At 47.1% G+C, this 20211-nt stretch overlaps 1 protein-coding gene and 1 long non-coding RNA gene across 8 annotated transcripts; both read left to right on the plus strand.

The window, feature by feature from the left end:
- Positions 1–10054: 10054 nt before the first annotated feature.
- On the plus strand, positions 10055–11744 carry LOC123130401 (AP2-like ethylene-responsive transcription factor CRL5). The gene has a single exon (XM_044550305.1). The coding sequence runs from the start codon at positions 10060–10062 to the stop codon at positions 11419–11421; it is 1362 nt and encodes a 453-aa protein (XP_044406240.1). The 5' UTR covers positions 10055–10059; the 3' UTR covers positions 11422–11744.
- A 3722-nt stretch (positions 11745–15466) lies between these two features.
- On the plus strand, positions 15467–20161 carry LOC123132338 (uncharacterized). 7 transcript variants are annotated; one of them, XR_006464647.1, is made up of 8 exons: positions 15468–15882; positions 16066–16149; positions 16270–16402; positions 16897–17044; positions 17118–18394; positions 18505–18657; positions 19522–19614; positions 19770–20161. It is a non-coding gene; the product is annotated as an uncharacterized lncRNA (long non-coding RNA). The 7 variants fall into 7 exon arrangements; XR_006464645.1 differs by having other exon boundaries at positions 15467–15882; positions 18505–19614; XR_006464643.1 differs by lacking the exon at positions 19522–19614 and having other exon boundaries at positions 15469–15882.
- Positions 20162–20211: the final 50 nt, after the last annotated feature.

A 20211-nucleotide genomic window follows, 5' to 3' on the forward strand; every position in this document is an offset into this window, starting at 1 on the left:
AGGTTACCATTCCGGTGCAACGAGACCAAGACCAGCCGGACGGCCGGACGGAGGTCACCATGGAGCCCAAGACGGCGTCATCACCAGTGCTTTTGGCAGCCGAAGACCACCTTTGGTCAGGATAATTTGTACTAGATGTTCCCTTCAAAATGGACAATTGTTGGTGCCCTTCCCACTCAATTATTCGGGGAGAGGCCCAGGGCCTCTATAAATAGAGCTAGCCTCCACAAAGGGAGAGAAGAGGTGGAGAAACCCAGTAGAGACTAAGTAGAACACACCGCACCAGCTCAAGAACACCCCTCGTGAGGCTGTTCTTCCCGTGTACTGTCCATCATCAGCCTTAGAGGCAATCCACCACACCACACACTGGAGTAGGGTATTACACCACAACGGTGTCCCGACCAGTATAAACCTCGTGTCTCTTGTGTTGTTCATCATTTTCATCTTAGTTCGCACGAGAGGATCGGACGTAGATCGGTAGGGGAGAGATCTCCGCATGCACCCCAGTGTTTGAACCTCAAGGGTCTGCTGGAACCCGAAATCCGACAGGGAGGATAGGGAGAGAGAGGGCGAATAAAACGGCAAGGGTGAATTGGGGGGAGAGGAAAACGAGAGGCAAATGGCAAATAATGTAATGCGAGAGATAGGGATTGTGATGGGTACTTGGTATGTTGACTTTTTGCGTAGACTCCCCGACAACGGTGCCGGAAATCCTTCTTGATACGTCTTGAGCTTGCGTTGGTTTTCCCCGAAGAGGAAGGGATGATGCAGCAGAGTAGCATAAGTATTTCCCTCAGTTTTTGAGAACCAAGGTATCAATCCAGTAGGAGCCCACGCTCAAGTCCCTCGTACCTGCACAAAGCGATAGCTACTCGCAACCAACGCGATTAGGGGTTGTCAATCCCTTCACGGTCACTTACGAGAGTGAGATCTGATAGATATAGTATTTTTGTTATAAAGATGCAAAGTAAAAAGTAAAGGCAAAGTAGAAAAGCAAAGCAAGATTAAAGTGATGGAGATTGATATGATGAGAATAGACCCGGGGGCCATAGGTTTCACTAGTGGCTTCTCTCAAGAGCATAAGTATTCTACGGTGGGTGAACAAATTACTATTGAGCAATTGACAGAATTGAGCATAGTTATGAGAATATCTAGGCATGGTCATGTATATAGGCATCACGTCCGTGACAAGTAGATCGAAACGATTCTGCATCTACTACTATTACTCCACTCATCGACCGCTATCCAGCATGCATCTAGAGTATTAAGTTAAAAATAGAGTAACACCTTAAGCAAGATGACATGATGTAGAGAGATAAATTCATGCAATATGAAATAAACCCCATCTTGTTATCCTCGATGTCAACGATACAATACGTGCCTTGCTGCCCCTTCTGTCACTGGGTAAGGACACCGCAAGATCAAACCCAAAGCTAAGCACTTCTCCCATGGCAAGAACTACCAATCTAGTTGGCCAAACCAAACGGATAATTCGAAGAGACTTGCAAAGATAACCAATCATACATAAAAGAATTCAGAGAAGATCCAAATATTATTCATAGGTAGACTTGATCATAAACCCACAATTCATTGGTCTCAACAAACACACCGCAAAAAGAAGATTACATCGAATAGATCTCCACAAGAGAGGGGGAGAACTTTGTATTGAGATTCAAAGAGAGAGAAGAAGCCATCTAGATACTAACTATGGACCTGAAGGTCTGAGGTAAACTACTCACACTTCATCGGAGGGGCTAGGATGATGTAGAAGCCCTCTGTGATGACGGCCCTCTTCCGGCGGAGCTCCGGAACAGGCCCCAAGATGGGATCTCGTGGATACAGAAAGTTGCGGCGGTGGAATTAGGTTTTTGGCTCCTGTTCTGATCGTTTGGGGGTACGTGTGTATATATAGGAGGAAGAAGTACGCCGGAGGAGCGATGAGGGGCCCACGAGGCAGGGGGGCGCGCCCTAGGGGGGTGCCCCCCACCCTCGTGACCGCCTCTTTTGTTCCTTGGAGCAGGGTCCAAGTCTCCTGGATCACGTTCGGTGATAAAATCACGTTCCCGAAGATTTTATTCCGTTTGGACTCTGTTTGATATTCCGTTTCTTCGAAACACTGAAATAGGCAAAGAACAACAATTCTGGGCTGGGCCTCCGGTTAATAGGTTAGTCCCAAAAATAATATAAAAGTGGAAAATAAAGCCCAATATAGTCCAAAACAGTAGATAATATGGCATGGAGCAATAAAAAATTATAGATACGTTGGAGACGTATCAACTAGGGATCAAACCCTAACAAAACTAACTCGATTACATGATAGATCCCATCCAACCCATCACCGTCCAGCAAGCCTACGATGGAATTACTCACGCACGGCGGTGACCATCATGAAATTGGTGATGGAGGATGGTTGATGGTGACGATGGCGACTAATTCCCCTCTCCGGAGCCCCGAACGGACTCCAGATCAGCCCTCCCGAGAGGTTTTAGGGCTTGACGGCGGCTCCGTATCGTAAAACGCGATGAATTCTTCTCTCTGATTTTTTTCTCCCCGAAACACAATATATAGAGTTGGAGTTGGAGTCAGAGAGGCACCAGGGGGGCCACGAGGTAGGGGGGCGCGCCCTAGGGGGGCAGGCACGCCCCCACCCTCGTGGACAGGTGGTGGGCCCCTGGCCTTCATCTTTTGCAGGTATTTTTTATATTTTCCAAAAAGTTGCTCCGTGAAGTTTCAGGTCATTCCGAGAACGTTTGTTTCTGCACATAAATAACACCATGGTAATTCTGCTGAAAACAACGTCAGTCCGGGTTAGTTCCATTCAAATCATGCAAGTTAGAGTCCAAAACAAGGGCAAAAGTGTTTGGAAAAGTAGATACGGCAGAGACGTATCAGTGATGAGCAAGCCTCTCACTCGGGGGCTTAGCTGCAGTCCAGTGCTCGCCTAAGTTTGAAAAATCATACCGAGTGATGAGCAAGCCTCACACTCGGGGGCTTAGCCGCAGTCCAGTACTCTCCTAAGTTTCAAAAATCCTATCGAGTGATGAGCAAACCTCACACTCGGGGGCTTAGTTGCAGTCTAGTACTCGCCTAAGTTTCAAAAATCCTACTGAGTGATGAGCAAACCTTACACTCGGGGGCTTAGATGCAGTCCAGTGCTCGCCTAAGTTGAAAAAATCCTCCCGAGTGATGAGCAAGCCTCTCGCTTGGGGGCTTAGCTGTAGTCCAGTACTCGCCTAAGTTGAAAAAATCCTACCGAGTGATGAGCAAGCCTCTCACTCGGGGGCTTAGCTGCAGTCCAGTACTCGCCTAAGTTGAAAAATCCTACCGAGTGATGAGCAAACCTCACACTCGGGGGCTTAGCTGCAGTCCAGTGCTCGCCTAAGTTTGAAAAATCCTACCGAGTGATGAGCAAACCTCACACTCGGGGGCTTAGCTGCAGCCCAGTGCTCGCCTAAGTTTGAAAAATCCTACCGAGTGATGAACAAACCTCACACTCGGGGGCTTAGCTGCAGTCCAGTACTCGCCTAAGTTTCAAAAATCCTATCGAGTGATGAGAAAACCTCACACTCGGGGGCTTTGCTGCAGCCCAGTGCTCGCCTAAGTTTCAAAAAACCTACCGAGCGATGAGCAAACCTCACACTCGAAGGCTTAGCTGTAGTCTAGTACTCGCCTAAGTTGAAAAACCATCCCTATCCGCAAGGACAACGAGGTGAAGGTCGACTGCAATCCTCTCCACGGAGCTGCGCTACAAGTACAATGTGCGCTCCATCCCTATCCGCAAGGACGACGAGGTGCAGGTCGACTGCAATCCTCCCCACGGAGCTGCGCCACAAGTACAATGTGCGCTCTATCCCTATCCGCAAGGATGACGAGGTGCAGGTCGATTGCAATCCTCTCCACGGAGCTGCGCCACAAGTACAATGTGCGCTTCATCCCTATCCGCAAGGATGACGAGGTGCAGGTAGACTGCAAACCTCTCCTCAGAGCCGCGCCACAAGTACAAATGGGCGCTCCATCCCTATCCGCAAGGATGACGAGGCGCAGATCGACTGAGATATCTCCCTTAGAGTTGCATCTCAAAGAATATTCCTGTGAAGAATAAGTTCCGCTCGAAGGCAAACACAAGCACATGCCGAAGATAAACCAAGATTGGATAAAATCTCAAAAGTTTCAGGACGAAGATAAAAGTACTCGGGCGTCAGGCCCGAAGGAGTTTAACGGTTACAAAAACCACTCGGCATTTCGAGGCCAATTTAAAGCAAGTTTAAGTATCAAGTTTGTTCAATCGGCAGGAGGAGGACTTGCGGGCTCGACGAACTCTTCCAAATCAATCCCGTCAGCGATCCGAGTGGCAGCAGCAATGAAAGTCTCCATGAAGGACTGGAAGTCATGTCTTTTTGTGTTGGCGACCTTGATCGCCGCCAGCTTCTCTTCTCAAGCTTCTTTGCAGTGGACCCTGACCAGTGACAGAGCCACGTCAGCACCGCATCGGTCAGAGGACTTCTTCCATTCCTGCACTCGACCAGGGACCTCATTGAGTCGAGCCATCAGAGACTCAAGATCATTCTGAAGCGTTGCCCTTGGCGAGAGTGATCCATCAATGCGCGACACCGCCACCTTCAGACGAGCAAGATAGCTGGTAACACTGGCAACATGAGACTCCAGTCGAAGCACATTCATGGCAGCCTCATTGCCGACTGGAGAAAGGATAGGATCCAAGCCTGTCTCGATCCGTCCAGTCTCCTCTTCAAAGTTTTGGCAGAATTCTGCAGAGTCAAGGAGTTAATGAGTCGACTGGTTAGGACTAACTTGCAAATAGTAAAACGGTCGGGTAAAAAGGGGTACCTTCGAGCATAAGGAAGAGTTTCTTGGCGAGAGCTTTCAGATAAGCCTCCAAATCGTTCCTCCTATGAGTTATGCTTTCCAGTTGGTCGTTCAGAGCCACTTTATTTTTTTTCAGTGAGAGACGACTTCAACTTGTTGATTTCCTCCTCTAGCGCTCCGACCGAAGCCAGTTTCTGGTCAGCAAGGGCAGTCTTCTCCTGAGCCTCCTTCTGCGCAGCTGCAAGGTCCAAGTCCTTCTTCTCCAGGGCCAGCCTCATTTTCTCTGCAAAATACACATTTAGATCAAACAGAAGAACGAAGAGATAACTTGAAGGATGGTCAAGATAAGTAGTCGACAGGCCGTTACCTTCCATACCAGCGACTTCATCTTGAGCCTTCTTTAAGTTCTGCTGAGCCAACTCCAGGTCAAGGTTGAGTTGCCTCTGCTTTTCCTCAAATTCGGCGAACTTGGAAATGAGAGCAAAGGATTTCTACAGTGAGTAAAAGACATGTCAACAGACAAGATCAAAGATTATTTACATCCAAGTGAATAAAGCTTTAAGACTACTGCAGAATCAAACATTCTACAGTACTCTCGGGGACTACACCCAGTGGGTGCACTTAGCATGCCCCCACTGGTTCAGATCTCACTCGACATGGTCCGCCCAGACCGAGTATAAAAAAAGGTGCTCAGACCCCAGCCGACTGCCAGCACTCGACTACGGTCTCGGGGACTACACCCAATGGGTGCACTTAGCGTGCCCCCACTGGTTCAGAACCCACTCGACGTGGTCCGCCCAGACCGAGTGGAAGAAAGAAAAGAGGAAGAAGTGCTCAGACCCCAGCCGACTGCCAGCAGTCGACTGCGGTCTCGGAGACTACACTCAGTGGGTGCACTTAGCGTGCCCCCACTGGTTTAGATCCCACTCGACCAGTCCGAGTGGAAGAACACAAATAATGAAGATGACAAAACACCCAGTGGGTGTACAGATTCGAGGTGCAAGACAATAAGAGATCGCGCGAAGGAAAATTCGGGTAGCATATCCTAATAGAACAAGTTTAGTCGGAAGCCAACTTACCTGGACGTTGGCTCGAAGAGCCGCGCTGGCATCCTAAGCAGCCTAACTACTTTCGTGCACTGCCTTCACCCGCTCCATCATTATGCCAGCCTGACGAATAGCCTCCGCAGCGGCGTCCGACTGGTTTTCTGGAACATGATGAGTGGTGAAGAAGGGGACGGATGGTCCAGACACAGCGGCTTGGAGATCCGAGGCATGAAGTTGGACTGTTGAAGCAAGCACTGGTGCAGTCGACAATGCGGGACGCGCACTCGACATTGGATCAGCAAAGGTTATAGAGACTTTACTCGCATCTTCGGGCTGTTGGACTGCTGGTTCTGTCGCCGGTTCCGACTGGGATGTATTGCTAGCTGTTGCCTTCTTGCTCCTCCTGGGCCTCGGCAGCATGTCCTCATCGTCATCCGGAAGCTCGATAACATTGGGAGGGGCTGCAAAGAAATCAGCCGACCCAGATGAGTCACCAAAATTTAATCGACCAAGTAATCAAGGACAAGATCGCGAGAGTTGTATCTAGGTTAGAGGTGACCGCATCTTCCATCTCCTCGTCTTCGTACTTGCGGGTGGAAGTCCCAAAGGTGGCAGCACTGCAAATGTCAACATTCAGTCGGTCACGTTTTGTTACACCAAGTCAACTAAAGGGTCAGGTCAGACTATTACCCAGATATAGTAGGAATGACCACTTTGATCTTGGGCAAAGCCTTCGGCGGCTTGGAAGATGTAGCCTTCGGTGGTTTCGGTGCTGGAGGCGGTGTAGTCTTGGTTTGCTTCGGTGTCTTCTCAGTCGGTACTGGAATAGACGTCCGGGGGCGCTTCGAAGACTGCCCAGTCGGTACGGCCACCGCGTCAGGGGTGCTTGCCGGTTCGTGAGTGTGCTTGGACCTTTTTTCTCCACGAGGAGGCGAGTCGACCTCTTACTCGTCACTCGGGTCGCCGCTCTCCTCACCATCCTCCTCGTCCGAGTGCCACTCGCCACTATCACCTCCACTCGCCTCCTCCTCCGTCCTACTCCTGCTCTCCGTTGGGCATTGAATACATCTCAGTAAGAGCCTGGAAGATAACAAGCAAAGCAAAAAATAGCCAGTCGTCAGCAAGCGGTTACATGATTAATCAAAAAGGTATTCGGCAATCCAAAGTCAGACCTGGTCTGGCTGGCGCGAATTGTCGAATGGAGCGACCCTCCTAGACCTACTGGGGTTATCCTTGTTACCTGTGATGCCTCTCAGCCACTTCTCCATCGTGCCCTCGTCGATCTCCTCCGGGTGGATCCGAGTGGAATCCTCAATGCCCGAGTACATCCACATTGGATGATCGCGAGCTTGGAGTGGTTGGATGCATCGTTTGAGGAATACCTCCAGCAGATCCATACCGGTCACACCGTCCCGGACGAGCTGGACCACCCGCTTGACCAACACCTTCACCTGCGCTCTCTCCTCTGGGTCACTTTCAATGTGGAAGGCTTCTCGACCCGAGCCATGGAAAAGACAGGGAGCCCGGTCGACTGACCTGGAGTCAGCTGGTCTTTACAATAAAACCAGGTCGTCTGCCAACCCCGGACCGACTCGGGAAGGATCATGGCTGGGAAAGTGTTTTTGTTCCTCATCTGAATCCCAAGACCCACGCACATCTGAATCACGTGCGTTTTCTTGTCACTCGGATTGGCCTTCTTGACCGACTAAGAACGGCAAGGGAAAATGTGCTTGAAAAGACCCCAGTGTGGCCTACAACCTAAGAAGTTCTCGCACATGGATACGTAGGAGGCAAGATATATGATGGAGTTGGGATTGAAATGATGAAGTTGTGCTCCAAAGAAGTTCAGGAATCCCCGGAAGAAAGGATGGGGAGGCAGAGAAAATCCACGGTCGACATGAGTTGCGAGGAGTATGCACTCACCATCTCGCGGACGCAGTTCAGTCTCTCCTTCAGGGAGCCGCGCCGATTCATGGGGAATCAGCCCTCCCTTGACCAGATCATCGATGTCGTCTTGGCTGATTGTCGATCGAATCTAGTCGCCCTGGATCCAGCCGCGCGGCAGACCAGACCTTGATGAGGATCTGCCCCAGCTGGACCTCTTCCCCTTCGCCTTCGCCGTCGCCTTCTTCGCGCGCTCCAGAGCCACAGTCTTCTCCTTTCCCATGGCCGCAGGAGAAACTCGACGGAGCATCGACGCTGGGACTGGAGATGGGATGGCGGAGAAAGCAGAGGAGAAAGGAGAAGAATATGGACACGCTGTGCACAAAACCCCAATCTGGCACACTTATATGGGGCCGCTTCCGAGTGGCTGACCTATGGGTCCGGACGATCCAATCAAATCCTGCAACAGTCGCGCGCGGGGTACGTGGCGAAAAAGGTGGCGCAGTGATCGAGGCGACCTCACCTAATCCCTTCCGATTACTGCGGCCTCCTCCGTCCCGCACGCTTCCCCAAAATCCAAATCCCACGATATCCGCGCGTAGCAAGGCAACCTGTCAGACAGAATATCTTTTTCATATCAGTACTCAAGACATCGCAGTAAAGTTCACTCGGAAGATTCAGGAATGGATCAAGGCGACTGAAAAGAAGTTGAGATCATCATGATCATTCGCTTGGTCGCAATAAGTCACTCCCGAAGCATGAAAATTGAATCGGAGGAATTCTCAACTCCTTCTCCACTCAAGCCCCGAACCATTCGGAGGCTAATGATGAAGCTATGTACCTAGGGTAGGGTCATAGGTCTGGCCTAGACGCCCTCCCCAAGGACATCACCCTAAAGCCAGAAGCATTCGAAGGGTACCATCATCCACTCGACCAGAGACATTCCACTCGGAAGAATCAACGTCACTCGACCGTCACAGAAATCACTCGACAAACAGAAGATCTAAAGTCGCTCTACACAGCAACGGTCGGGCGTTTACTCCTAGACTTAATTATCATTTATAGCACTTTAATACAGACGTTACCTGTAACGCTCCTTCTTTATGGACATTGAACCCCTTGTAACGTGGGCTGGTTGGGGTCCTGGCGCACTCTATATAAGCCACCCCCCTCCTCTGGGACAAGGGTTCGCATCTTTTGTAAACTCACACACACATACAATCCAGTCGACCGCCTCAGGGCACCGAGACGTAGGGCTGTTACTTCCTCCGAGAAGGGCCTGAACTCGTAAACTCGTGTGTACAACTACTCCATAGCTAGGATCTTGCCTCCTCATACCTACCCCCCATTCTACTGTCAGTCTTAGATCCACGACATCACCCTCTCTCTCATTGGACTTGCACGGTGCATGTAGAATAAGTTGCATGCATAACCACTAATTCCCTCTCTCTCATTAAATGTGGCGTGGGACTCAAAACTATTTAACTCAACTAAACTCAAAGTGAGACTAATATAATGAAAATCTGAAAATTTTAAGATGAGCCCTTTAAACCGGAAAGAAGGGAGTATGAATGAAGTTGATTTTTTTTAAAAAGCTACCATGGCATTTTATTGAGCTTGAAACAAGTTTTCATCATTTGCCGAAACCTCTATGATAAAACTAGGAGGATCCACTTGCCACATCATGGAAAAAGGTCCCTCCGCATTGCTAGCTAGCAATGCCACATAATTGCTCTCCCTAGGACAATGGAAGAAAGAAGAACCAGAAAAAAAATGGCTAAAAATTTGCACTCCTCATAGATTGCCGCAGCCTGGGCGATCAAATTGCCTCCTTCCTCACAAAAAAGTAAAACAAAAAAAATGCCTCCTTCTTGCATAACTTGGATAACCTCGATGCAATCACAATTCACCTTCACTTTGTTACACCTCGAATTTCGTGCCACGATCAGTCTTTCACGAAGGGCACAAGCCTCAAGTGTGGCCGCATCCGTTACGTAAGAGATAACACACGAGCTTGCAGAGATGAATCTGCCTTGATCGTCGCAAATAACAACGCCCGTTGCTCTCAACCCTTCATCAACAGAAAAAGCGGCATCGACGTTCAATCTCACAAAACCCTCCGGAGGGAGTTCCCATCCATGGCTTCGAATCGTGTTGTTCGGTTTTAGTGCCCTCGAGTAGTTGAGAACTACCGCCGCCGTAGATTGGACTTGTATCATGAATGAAGTCGAGTTGAATAAAACATGTTATGAATGTTAGGTGAGTGGGAATAACTGAATTTGCGTTTTGACTCGGGGACGTCAAAATGGAGGGGAAGACTCTTCTGGATTTGCTCTTTGCGGATGGTAAACAAGACACCTCTCGCCTCTCTGCTGCAGAGCCTGCCTCCCTAAAACCCCAGGAACCCGACGACGTGCTCCCTCCCTCTCGGGCCGGTGCTCTGATGGCGGTGGAGCACGATGAGGCCGCGGCCTCGGTCACGGCCAGCAGGAAGAAGCGGGCGGCGTCCAGGCCGGCCTCCAACGGAGGGGAGGCGACGGCTTGCCCGGGCTCCTCGTCGCGACCCCGCGCCGTGCACCGGATGCGCCCCGGGAAGCACACGGTGCAGATCAGGGTCCCGGGGCAGCAGCAATCCGCCGGTGAGGCTGCCGGAGCGTACGGCGCGGCGGCCATCAGGCTGCACGCCGCGGCCGCGAAGGCCAACCTCAAGCATCCTGCGGCTGCTGTGACGAAGTCCCGGTCGGGGCTCTTCGGCGTGCACGGGACCCCGAGCGGAGAGCACGGGGCGCAGATCTGGCCCTGCATCGCCGCCGAGGAGGCCGCCCGAGCGGGCGAGGCGGCGGCCGTCGGGCTGCACCGCGCGACGGCGGCCTTCACCGACTCCATCCAGCACGGGGACGACGGGGACGCGCCGCTCCTGCGCGTCTCCTGCGAGGGCGAGGCGCCGGGGAACGCCGAGAGGAATAAGAAGAAGCGGGCCGCGCCCAGGTCGGGGTTCCGCGGCGTGTACCGGCATCCCCGGAGCGGCAGGTACTCCGCGCAGATCCGGGACCCGGAGCGGCGAGCCAAGCAGTTCTGGCTCGGCAGCTTCGCCACGGGCGAGGAGGCCGCGAGAGCCTATGAAGTGGCGGCTGTCATGCTGTACGGCGACAAGGCCGTGACCAATTACGAGCAACCACCCACGGCCGCCATCGGCGGCGAGGAGTCGCCCATGGACCTCTTCCCGGAGCTGCGCTCGAACATTCAGGCCTGGAGGAAGGCATTGGGCGCTCGGTCGAGGCACGCCGGCGTGTACCCGTTTCACGGGGAGTACTCGGCGCAGATCTGGGACCCGGTGCGGCGAGCTGACCAGGGGCTCGGCAGCTTCGGCGCCGCTGAGGAGACCGCCGGAGCATACGACGCAGCGGCTGTCAGGATGCACGGCGCGGCGGCCGAAACCAACTTCAAGCAACCACCACGCTCGGCCGCTGCTGCGGATGACGGTGAGGTGTCGGCCATGGACCTCAACGACTTCCTGGAGATGCCGGCGCTCGACTTCTTCCCTGACAGCACCACCCCAGATGCACAGCTCGACGATCTCTCGACTGGCTTGCCCCTGGTGGAGTTGCAGCAGGTGGATGAGCTCCTCAAGGACATGGGCTTCACAGACATGGTGGCCAGGGCTTAACGTACAGGTGCTCCTAGTCCTCCTACATAGTGAGTTTGATAGTGGCTTCACCATATATGCATGACAAAGTTCAGGCAACACTATGCATGCTATGCTTGGTATTGTTTGTGATGTTAGTTTGGTAGTGGACGTATGTGTCTGACCTGATTGTGCTCTGTTACCATGAAGTCTTGGATAGAGAATTGACAGTAGATGCAAAGCTCCAACATGGTAATTAGGTCTTACTAAATATGCAATGTCAGTTAAGTTGGTCTTAGAAGGTTTTAGGTTTGTACTGTTGAATTCAGCAGGAAAATTTGGTGACATGTGTAACCGACACCACAGACCAACAGCAACAGATCATGGCTAAAGCACATGTTGCATAAACGCGCCTAATTTCACCATGTCGGTGCAGTAAACATACTGAGATGGTCTAGATGAAGAGATAATAATTGAAAATATATCATCATTACTCAGATGGGATTAATGGTTGGGTTCACAGATATGAGATACAGAGCTGGGTGATAAACAAACGTTGTGATTTTAGCTGGTTCAGAATGCTGGTTTCTACATACATTTTTTTTGCGGGGGGGGGGGGGGGGGGGGGGGGGGGGGAAGCCTGGTTTGTACATACATGCTCATAATTCTCTAGAACTTTTAGAAGAAAGTGAAACAAATTTAGTAATTTCAGATAGAAACTACCTTTTGGCCTTGTTCAGTGCCCTGTATCTAATCAGAACCTTGACATCTAATATAGTTATCTCCAATTCTTCATGCATCACTTGGTTTCCATTTTATTTATTTTCGCGAAAAGTGGAGAAACCCTTGGCCTCTGCATCGAGTGATGCACACAGCCCTTGGTTTCCGTTTTATGGTTGATCTAGCTTTATTATAACCTGATTTGTGCACCATTTTGGAACTCTGATATCCATGTTATGTACATGGTATTGTGAAGAACAAGAAGCTAGGAACGTGCTAGTGGTTGGTTAACTAAACCTTACTTCATCTCATATAAGTTACTAGATCAGCAGGTGCCTGTTCGTTACCTATAGTATTGTTATGTTCTTTAGGTTGGACCGTGCCAATCAATCTTCAGCTAAGACCCTGTCCAGAATACCTCCCTTGGCCGTTGAGCAGTTTATAATTCAGGAGTTTTTCCGTATTATTGCATTTGCATGTCATGAGAAGACTTTGATGGTAAAGGCTGGCCGTAGGCAGGCTCACGATTAACTTTGTGTTTTTCTTATTTTTTCTGAATTATCGTGTTTCGAAGTAAGTGTGAAACCTTTGATGGAAAAAGGCAAAGCAATAGGCAGAGTCAGGATTGACTTTGTGTTTTCCATTCCAGTACTTCATCCTTGAAATTGAGTTTGTCTTTTTGGTAGCACATGCCTTTGAGTGCAGCTATGTAATTAAACTATGCTAATTGTTCCAGCAGAAGCTATGGCCACTCCTTGTAATTTGTCTATCCAAATGACTGTAAATTTTGCGCAATTAGTAGGTTATTGTAATCCTGTTGATTCTTGTAGTTTGGGACATGGCATGATTTAACAGTCAAACTGGAAACTGTTTAATGCCTAGTAGCAAGAAGCTAAATCATCATCACTGATCTAAAGTACCCCTACAGTAATTTAAAACCTGAAGTCAAAGTAAATATGGAAGGCATACATCTCTCCCAGATCATGTAACTTCGTCCTATATAGAAGCTTGCCTACCAGACAAGCCTGTAAAATCATCACTGGTCTAAAAGTACCCTTACTCCAAAGAGCACAAGAGAGTCAACCGCAAACATGACCTTGTATACTTGTCCTGTGGAGTCTTGAGTCCCTTCTATTGAGTCACAGCTCTGATTGCGGCGCTGAACTGGGACACATAGTGCTTTGGGTTTCCACCAAAGCTCGCGCCCGAGAACGTGGCGAACTGGCCTTCGACTGGAACAAACCCATCTAAGTAATTGTTGGGAATGCTGAATTTAGAAAGGTAGTGAAGGTTATTCAATGCATCTGGAATTGTATTGGTGATATGGTTGTTGCAAAGGTTTGTGAGGAAAGTGTGATTGTGAAATCTCTCCAGACAAGCTTTTTGGAGCCTAGCATCGACATGAGTGACGAGTGCCTTCAACTTATCTCTGAGGTACCAAACCCGTTAAGTTGTTTTTGTCGCTGGGAATTTGCCGAGAGATGGCGTAGTGCCGGGGGGATGGACAGTTATAAACAGGCAGCTCAAAGCCCTTTGGGTCTAAAAAGGATGTGCTTTCATCTGATTCCAGTCTGCATTGTCATGTCCAACAAGCCTCTGGGAATTCCCCTATAAGGTTGTTGTTTGATAAGTCTACATAGAATAGCAAGTTGAAGGTGCTGACCTAATTTGGAATTGATCCTCTTATCTTATTCTTAAACAATGTTAACATCTCCAGATCTAGATTCTTGAGCATTGATATCCAAAGAGGTATCTCCGGAACAAGTGGCAATCTTCGCAAGAACCTTTAGATTGTCAAAACCATTTATTTTTCTGTGAATCAAGCTAAAAGAAGGTTCATTGTTGTGAAAAACTTTGTACTGTAGCTTATCCGGCAATAGGTTGTTGTGTTCCTAACAAATATATCGATCAGTATGTGAGTAATATGTGTTGCAGTCAGGACATTGTAGCCTTGTGACCGTAGTTTCATCCCCTGTCGTCCGTTCAGCACGGCAGATTCATCCAATCTGACTGTTTCATCCCCTGGTATTTTCTCATTTCTGAATGCTCCTGATAAGCAGAAGTGCACTCGTAATATCTGTAGAATTGTTCCCGGCAAGTTATAGCATTGTTACTGTTAGGGACCTCAGATTATGCATTCTCAGAGGCCGGTGAGGGACAGCGATATGCGCATTCTGGAAAGTGTGCCCAAATACCGGGATCTCACTATACTGTACTATAATAACACACTGAAAACTCATTCTCAAAGAAACAAAAAGAAGACTGAAAGCTTTAGCATGTAGTACTATATCTGACCCCGCACCGCTGAAGCCATTTTAAACACTTTGCTTTGATGCTACAATAACACACTGAAAACCCTCTTCTCAGAAACAGAAAGGCACCGAGCCTGCCTTTATACGACAATATCTTTCTGGTTACTTACCTGAAGAGGAGAAAATTGGTCAGTTTAAATTGCTTTGTGGCAGTGGTGAGAAAAATACAATTGTCCGGTGGCTACGCACCCGGCACCAGGAAAACAATGCAACAGCGAAGGCTTTATTTATGTTGGTGGCTTGGTGCTACTGTCGCTGTATTCGCCTTATCCATATAGCGCTCGCGTGGCCGCCCGGGAAAGAAACACCCAGCTGATGCCTGCCGAGAGAGATTGAGTACGTCTGGTCAGGGTCAGCTAGCCGTGGACACCAGACCAAGACGAATCGCCGCTACGCTGGCACCACACCAGGCTGGTCCTCCAGCTTCGGATTTCCCTGCGTGCGCCAAATCTGATCTCGCCTCACACTGATCTCGTGGACGGCATGCAATGCATGATTTCACTGGAACGAAATTCTGCAGCATGCATGCATTGCATCGTGAGTTGAGGAACATCCTGTTGGATTTGATGGTTATTTTCCGAGAAGAGGCGACGAACTAATCTGCATTCCAACAATATAATTCGCTTCTTCTTTCCCGTCACGGTTTCATTCATGTTCTAGATGGCTAACCCGATTATCTATATCTATACTTCTATACTATTATTAAAAGAGCAAACATGAATTCCCCTAAAATCACACAACAAACTGTACACGGGGTAATCACGACTGTCCGATCAAATCAACTTAAACAGATCCGACTGTTTATATTACGTCAATGGTTTATCATCCAGATCAACGATTCAGATCTAATGTTCTTCTATACTATTATTAAAAGAGCAAACATGAATTCCCCTAAAATCACACAACAAACTGTACACGGAATAATCACGACTGTCCGATCAAATCAACTTAAACAGATCCGACTGTTTATATTACGTCAATGGTTTATCATCCAGATCAACGATTCAGATCTAATGTTCTGCCAGGCAGACGCCATCGTCTGCCACCGTCCTGGCGCACCGCGTCCCGCAGATCCGTGTCCCGCAGTTCCGCGTCCATGATTTACGGAACGATTCCATCCTAAGCGTTGCCTCCGCCGAGCCCTATCGCCTCCACGCAAGCCCAGCGCCCGTCGCACTCTCGGTCCCTCTCTCCGCTGCCCTTGACGTGCGCCTTTCTCCGCCGCCCTCGACTGATCGATCATCTGCATATTTTTTTACAGCAGAGGAAGAAGAGAAATTCCACACAAGGCCTCGGTGGTGGCGGTCGCTGCAACCGCCCCCAATGATGCCCGCGACTCTCGCCTTGGGAGTTCGGTCTACTGGGTCTGGATCCGGGCGGGGGCAGAGGCGGCTCCGGGCCCCGCGGCTCGACAGGAGGAAGAAGGCTTAGTGCGCTACATCCCCGTCAAGGCCTACTTCCTCTCCATCAGGTGAGTTAGAACGCATAGGTGGTTGTATGCTGGGTGTTTGAGGATAGTTCTGCAAGAAAGACCTTGTGGGCTACTGTGTTTTTTCAATCTCTCATCTAACATTGTCGTGGGAGGCCATGGTGATTTGGTGATGAGGAATGAAAAACGACCCTTGTTTGATTTTCTTTATCCAATCTTTTACAGCATGGGAGCGACTTGGTAAATCCATCCACCTGGTCGCTAAACTACATTGCGCTCTGCTACTCTAAATTCCCTCCAGAGATCATGGTAAGTAATTTCAGTGTAGCACCACATATTTTGAGGGCCAACAATTATATTTATGTTTGGTCGTTTGTTGAACATGTTGTATGTACATCATGTAACCTCATTTATTTCACGTTTTTGTAGGGCGTTGGAGGGAAGAACGACATATTTTGCTGTCACTATGTGGTTCTCTTCCAATATGGTTCTGCTGTGCTCTTCAATGTATATAATCAGGAATCATGCTTTTGGGATGGCTTCTGGAGATGAGGAAAGACGGGTATGTCTATTCTATTCGCGAGCTGGTCCGTTATTGTAGAAAACTGCTGGTATGTCCATGCTATTCACGAGCTGGCCGGTTGTTGTGTAATCTACTAAATAGTGTAGTTTTCCTCATTGATTTGTACCTATCTTTCTTCTTTCATTTCCATGTATGTGCACGATCTATCCATTTTTTTATGATAATGATTGCTGATATTTGATAAAGACCATTTTTGAGGATCAAGAGAATTGCTCTGAATTTAATTTGTGTTTGGCTGAACCTTTATATGGCTTCTGGATACTAGCATTCTTAATTGTTTGTACTTCTTAAAATTTACCGTGAAATATGTGCGATGTTGTACAAGGCACGGTGGGCTATGTGAGTGGCAGTCCATGCATAACAGCATAAGTATATAGGCACCCAGTCATATGGCACCTAGCGCCTAATCCACTTTTATAACACTGAACCTGTATTATATTCTCACATGATGACATTTATTTCACAATTTCCAGATTATGCAGTAGTTGAGAAGCCATCCCAGACAACTTGGATGAAAGGATGTCTTGATTATATAGTTCTTAAAAGTTTAGATACGGATGGAATTCGGATCATTTCAAGTGTTCTGGTCAAAGCATCGCTCTTGATTATTGCATACGGCAGGTACTGTGATTGAGCAAAGTGAACAAACTATAGTTGTTGCAAGGTTTCAAGTTCTAAGACACTACTTTAATAGGTTGATGATATGGTTGAGGAGTTTACTGAAATCAATCGTATCATGGAGAAGACTGGGGACTTCACAATGAAAAGTAAGAAGCTCTTTCAACTTATGGGCTAGGCTAATTCTAATCTTGCAGATGTTATCATTAGACATGGCCTTTTTCACCGGTATGTAAGTGTTACACTCTCTCGTGCATATTATATATCATATACCATATATTTTAGCAGTGTATATGTTTTCATTTTCTGGAAAGAAGGAATTTCAATACGCATCATCCCCATGTACTGTGGAGTGTTATGGAAAAGAAGTCATGTAACTGTCAAAAAAATAAGAAGATATAACTTGACATCGTAGCCAGGTAGGACAATATGATATCTATAGACCAGTTCGAGACTCACATGGTACTTCTCTCGGGAAAAATTGAACAGTAATATTTATGCTGTTCAATGAAAAAATTTCCTCGTGCTTTCAAGGAAGTTTGATGTTTTGATCTCCAGATATACAAAATATACAATGCCATAGCTCTTTATGTTTTTAGTGTTTTTATTTACTAGCATTGTGTCCTGCTTTGAGAATCAAAGAACAACAGATGCACACTGAGACTATTACCCCCTGTCGCAGATGTTCCTCCACCCACAACAGCAAAGGCTGCTGCCGTCGCAAGCAAGTGCTGCCCCGCTGTCTCCTCACGTCAAAGACTGAAGCATTGCCGCCGCTGTTTCTTTGCGCACGGCAGACATGCATCGACCCGCAATTTTTTTTTCACGTGCCGGAGAGCCAGAATGTGGAGCTCGACAAATACTCGAAATCCTGGTTTTGGCCATCTACGTGCAGTTCCACCGTTTGTTATGAACAGAAAACTGAGGTGACTTGTGATTTCTGAATCTGCGGAGGGAATTAGAAAAACTTAAGAGGAAGTTGGAGACAGTGTTTAAGTATACTGCCATCAACCTGATCAATATGTTCCTCCTTGCATTTGCTCCATTACATTAACTGTATATCCAGCAATGATGATAGAAGAGATAAATAGTAAACGTACTTGATTTTCATTTGTAGATGCTTTTGACTTTTATAAGTTTCATAAAATATTTTGTCCATCAAACTCTATGTTTCTTATAGACATGAAAAAGGATATGCAACTGTCAAGAGAAGAGAGTGCAGTAACCACTGGAGAGTGGAGACAGTGGAAGAAGGTGGGAACTACATGTTCATTGCAACGCTTTGCTACTTACCATTTGCATGTGGAGGATGCTCCCGGGTGATTGCCAAAGCATGCCAATTACCATTTGCAGGTTAGGCATTTTTACAAATTGTAATAGAAATGGTATGAGTTTCAAGAAGTAGCTGGATATACTTCTTGTTTGTCAGTTTAACTTTTACTAATTTGTAAGTTCAACTGCAGCTACTATGTGAAGTGGCAGCTGGTGAACCAGATCGACAATGGATCAATTAGTAGTGTCGCCATCCTTGGTTCTGAAGCAATTCGTGAGGCGTCTCCTGCCATAACAATCTGGTTCTTACCTGAGTATTGTCTACTAAGACGCCATGTTGCTAGGTAAGTATAAACAGTGGATTATCTCCATTCATGTGTTGCAGCTTCTACCATCCTCCTTTTTTAGCATGTCAGACACTCAGTATACTTATTCATATAGATAGATTTTTTAAGTATAAGAAGCTCATGTTTAGATACTTAATGCTGAAATGTGAACCAACAATGCAACATGAACACAATTATTAGTGCATGATACTTTGATCAATAATTTCTCTGTCATCGGCCGTGCACTAATTTAGACATATTCTGTTTTTCTGAAAGCAATTCATCCCAAATTTTCGTCTAGCCGCATTGCATTTTTATCCTGAATCTCCGTCATCATTCATTTTTGCAAAGATTTATTGCATTTATGAGACACATTTACTCCATTTTAATTCAATTTACCATATATTAATCCACTTCAATTAGCAACAAGATCCCAAGCTGAAACTATTGCGGTCTGGGCTGGTATGCGACTCCCATTTTCCCATTATTGATTTTTTTCACAATGGATACATTCGAGCATTGCATTTTAAAGTCAAGTTTTAGCAATTATTTTTTAGCAGAAATGCAGTGATCTATATGCAAACAATCTCTCTGTTTTAGTAATGTTATGGGACATCAGAGAGCAGATGGCATGTCACATCCCCAATAAATGTGTCAATCATACTAAATCATGGATGATTTTTAATTTTGGATATTGAAAGAATGCTATTTTCTCGAGTATAATATGACAATACTCCCTCTGTAAAGAAATATAAGAGCGTTTTGATCATTAGTAGTGATCTAAACACTCTTATATTTCCTTACAGAGGGAGTACTAATTAACTCTTTCTGTTTGTAAGCTATCTTGATATTTCTTAGCTGTTTTGATGTTTCGCTTGGCAGAAAGTATCACTGTAGTACTGCTTGAGAAGACATAAGTGTGGGTGATTGTGGTTTTAAATCAGAGAATTATGGTTTCAAAGTTATTCGTTAAAGGTACTCCCTCTGTCCCATAATATAAGAACGTTTTTCAAGCTATGTTAGCTTGAAAAATTATCTAATATTGTTGGATGGAGGGGGTAATTCATATTTATCTTAAGGTTACTAACATACTTTCTATGAAATTTATTTTCTTCTTCATTATCATATAGGCCAAGATGTTCTCAATATGCTGCATCTGGAACGTCTCTGAAGAGATTAACCATCTGAAGACTCGGTCACCTGGTTTTATTTTAAATGAAGTTGTGTGTGTGAGGGAGTGAGCAATAAATTTGTGCATGAACTAACGACGTTGGTGAGAGTTTAGGTGTTCGTAGAATTGGTTAGGTGAATACCCCGATCTTGTAGTTAGATGGTTGTAACTAACATCTTACACTCTTTTAATGGTGATCAATAGATTGGTGTGTCCATCGGAAGATAAAACGTGTCAAGAATTGTATGTTGTCGATAATAGACCATCTAGAATTGAACCCCTGTTACTTTGTCCCCATTTATTCGGATGGACAATCCAGACACGAGAGAAAGAAAAAAGGCCACCCAATTGGACCCCCCTACTTCATCATAAGTTTTGGCTGTTCAATTCATATATGGGAA

Source organism: Triticum aestivum, chromosome 6A, assembly GCF_018294505.1.
Source record: "Triticum aestivum cultivar Chinese Spring chromosome 6A, IWGSC CS RefSeq v2.1, whole genome shotgun sequence".
Lineage (NCBI taxonomy): Eukaryota > Viridiplantae > Streptophyta > Magnoliopsida > Poales > Poaceae > Triticum > Triticum aestivum.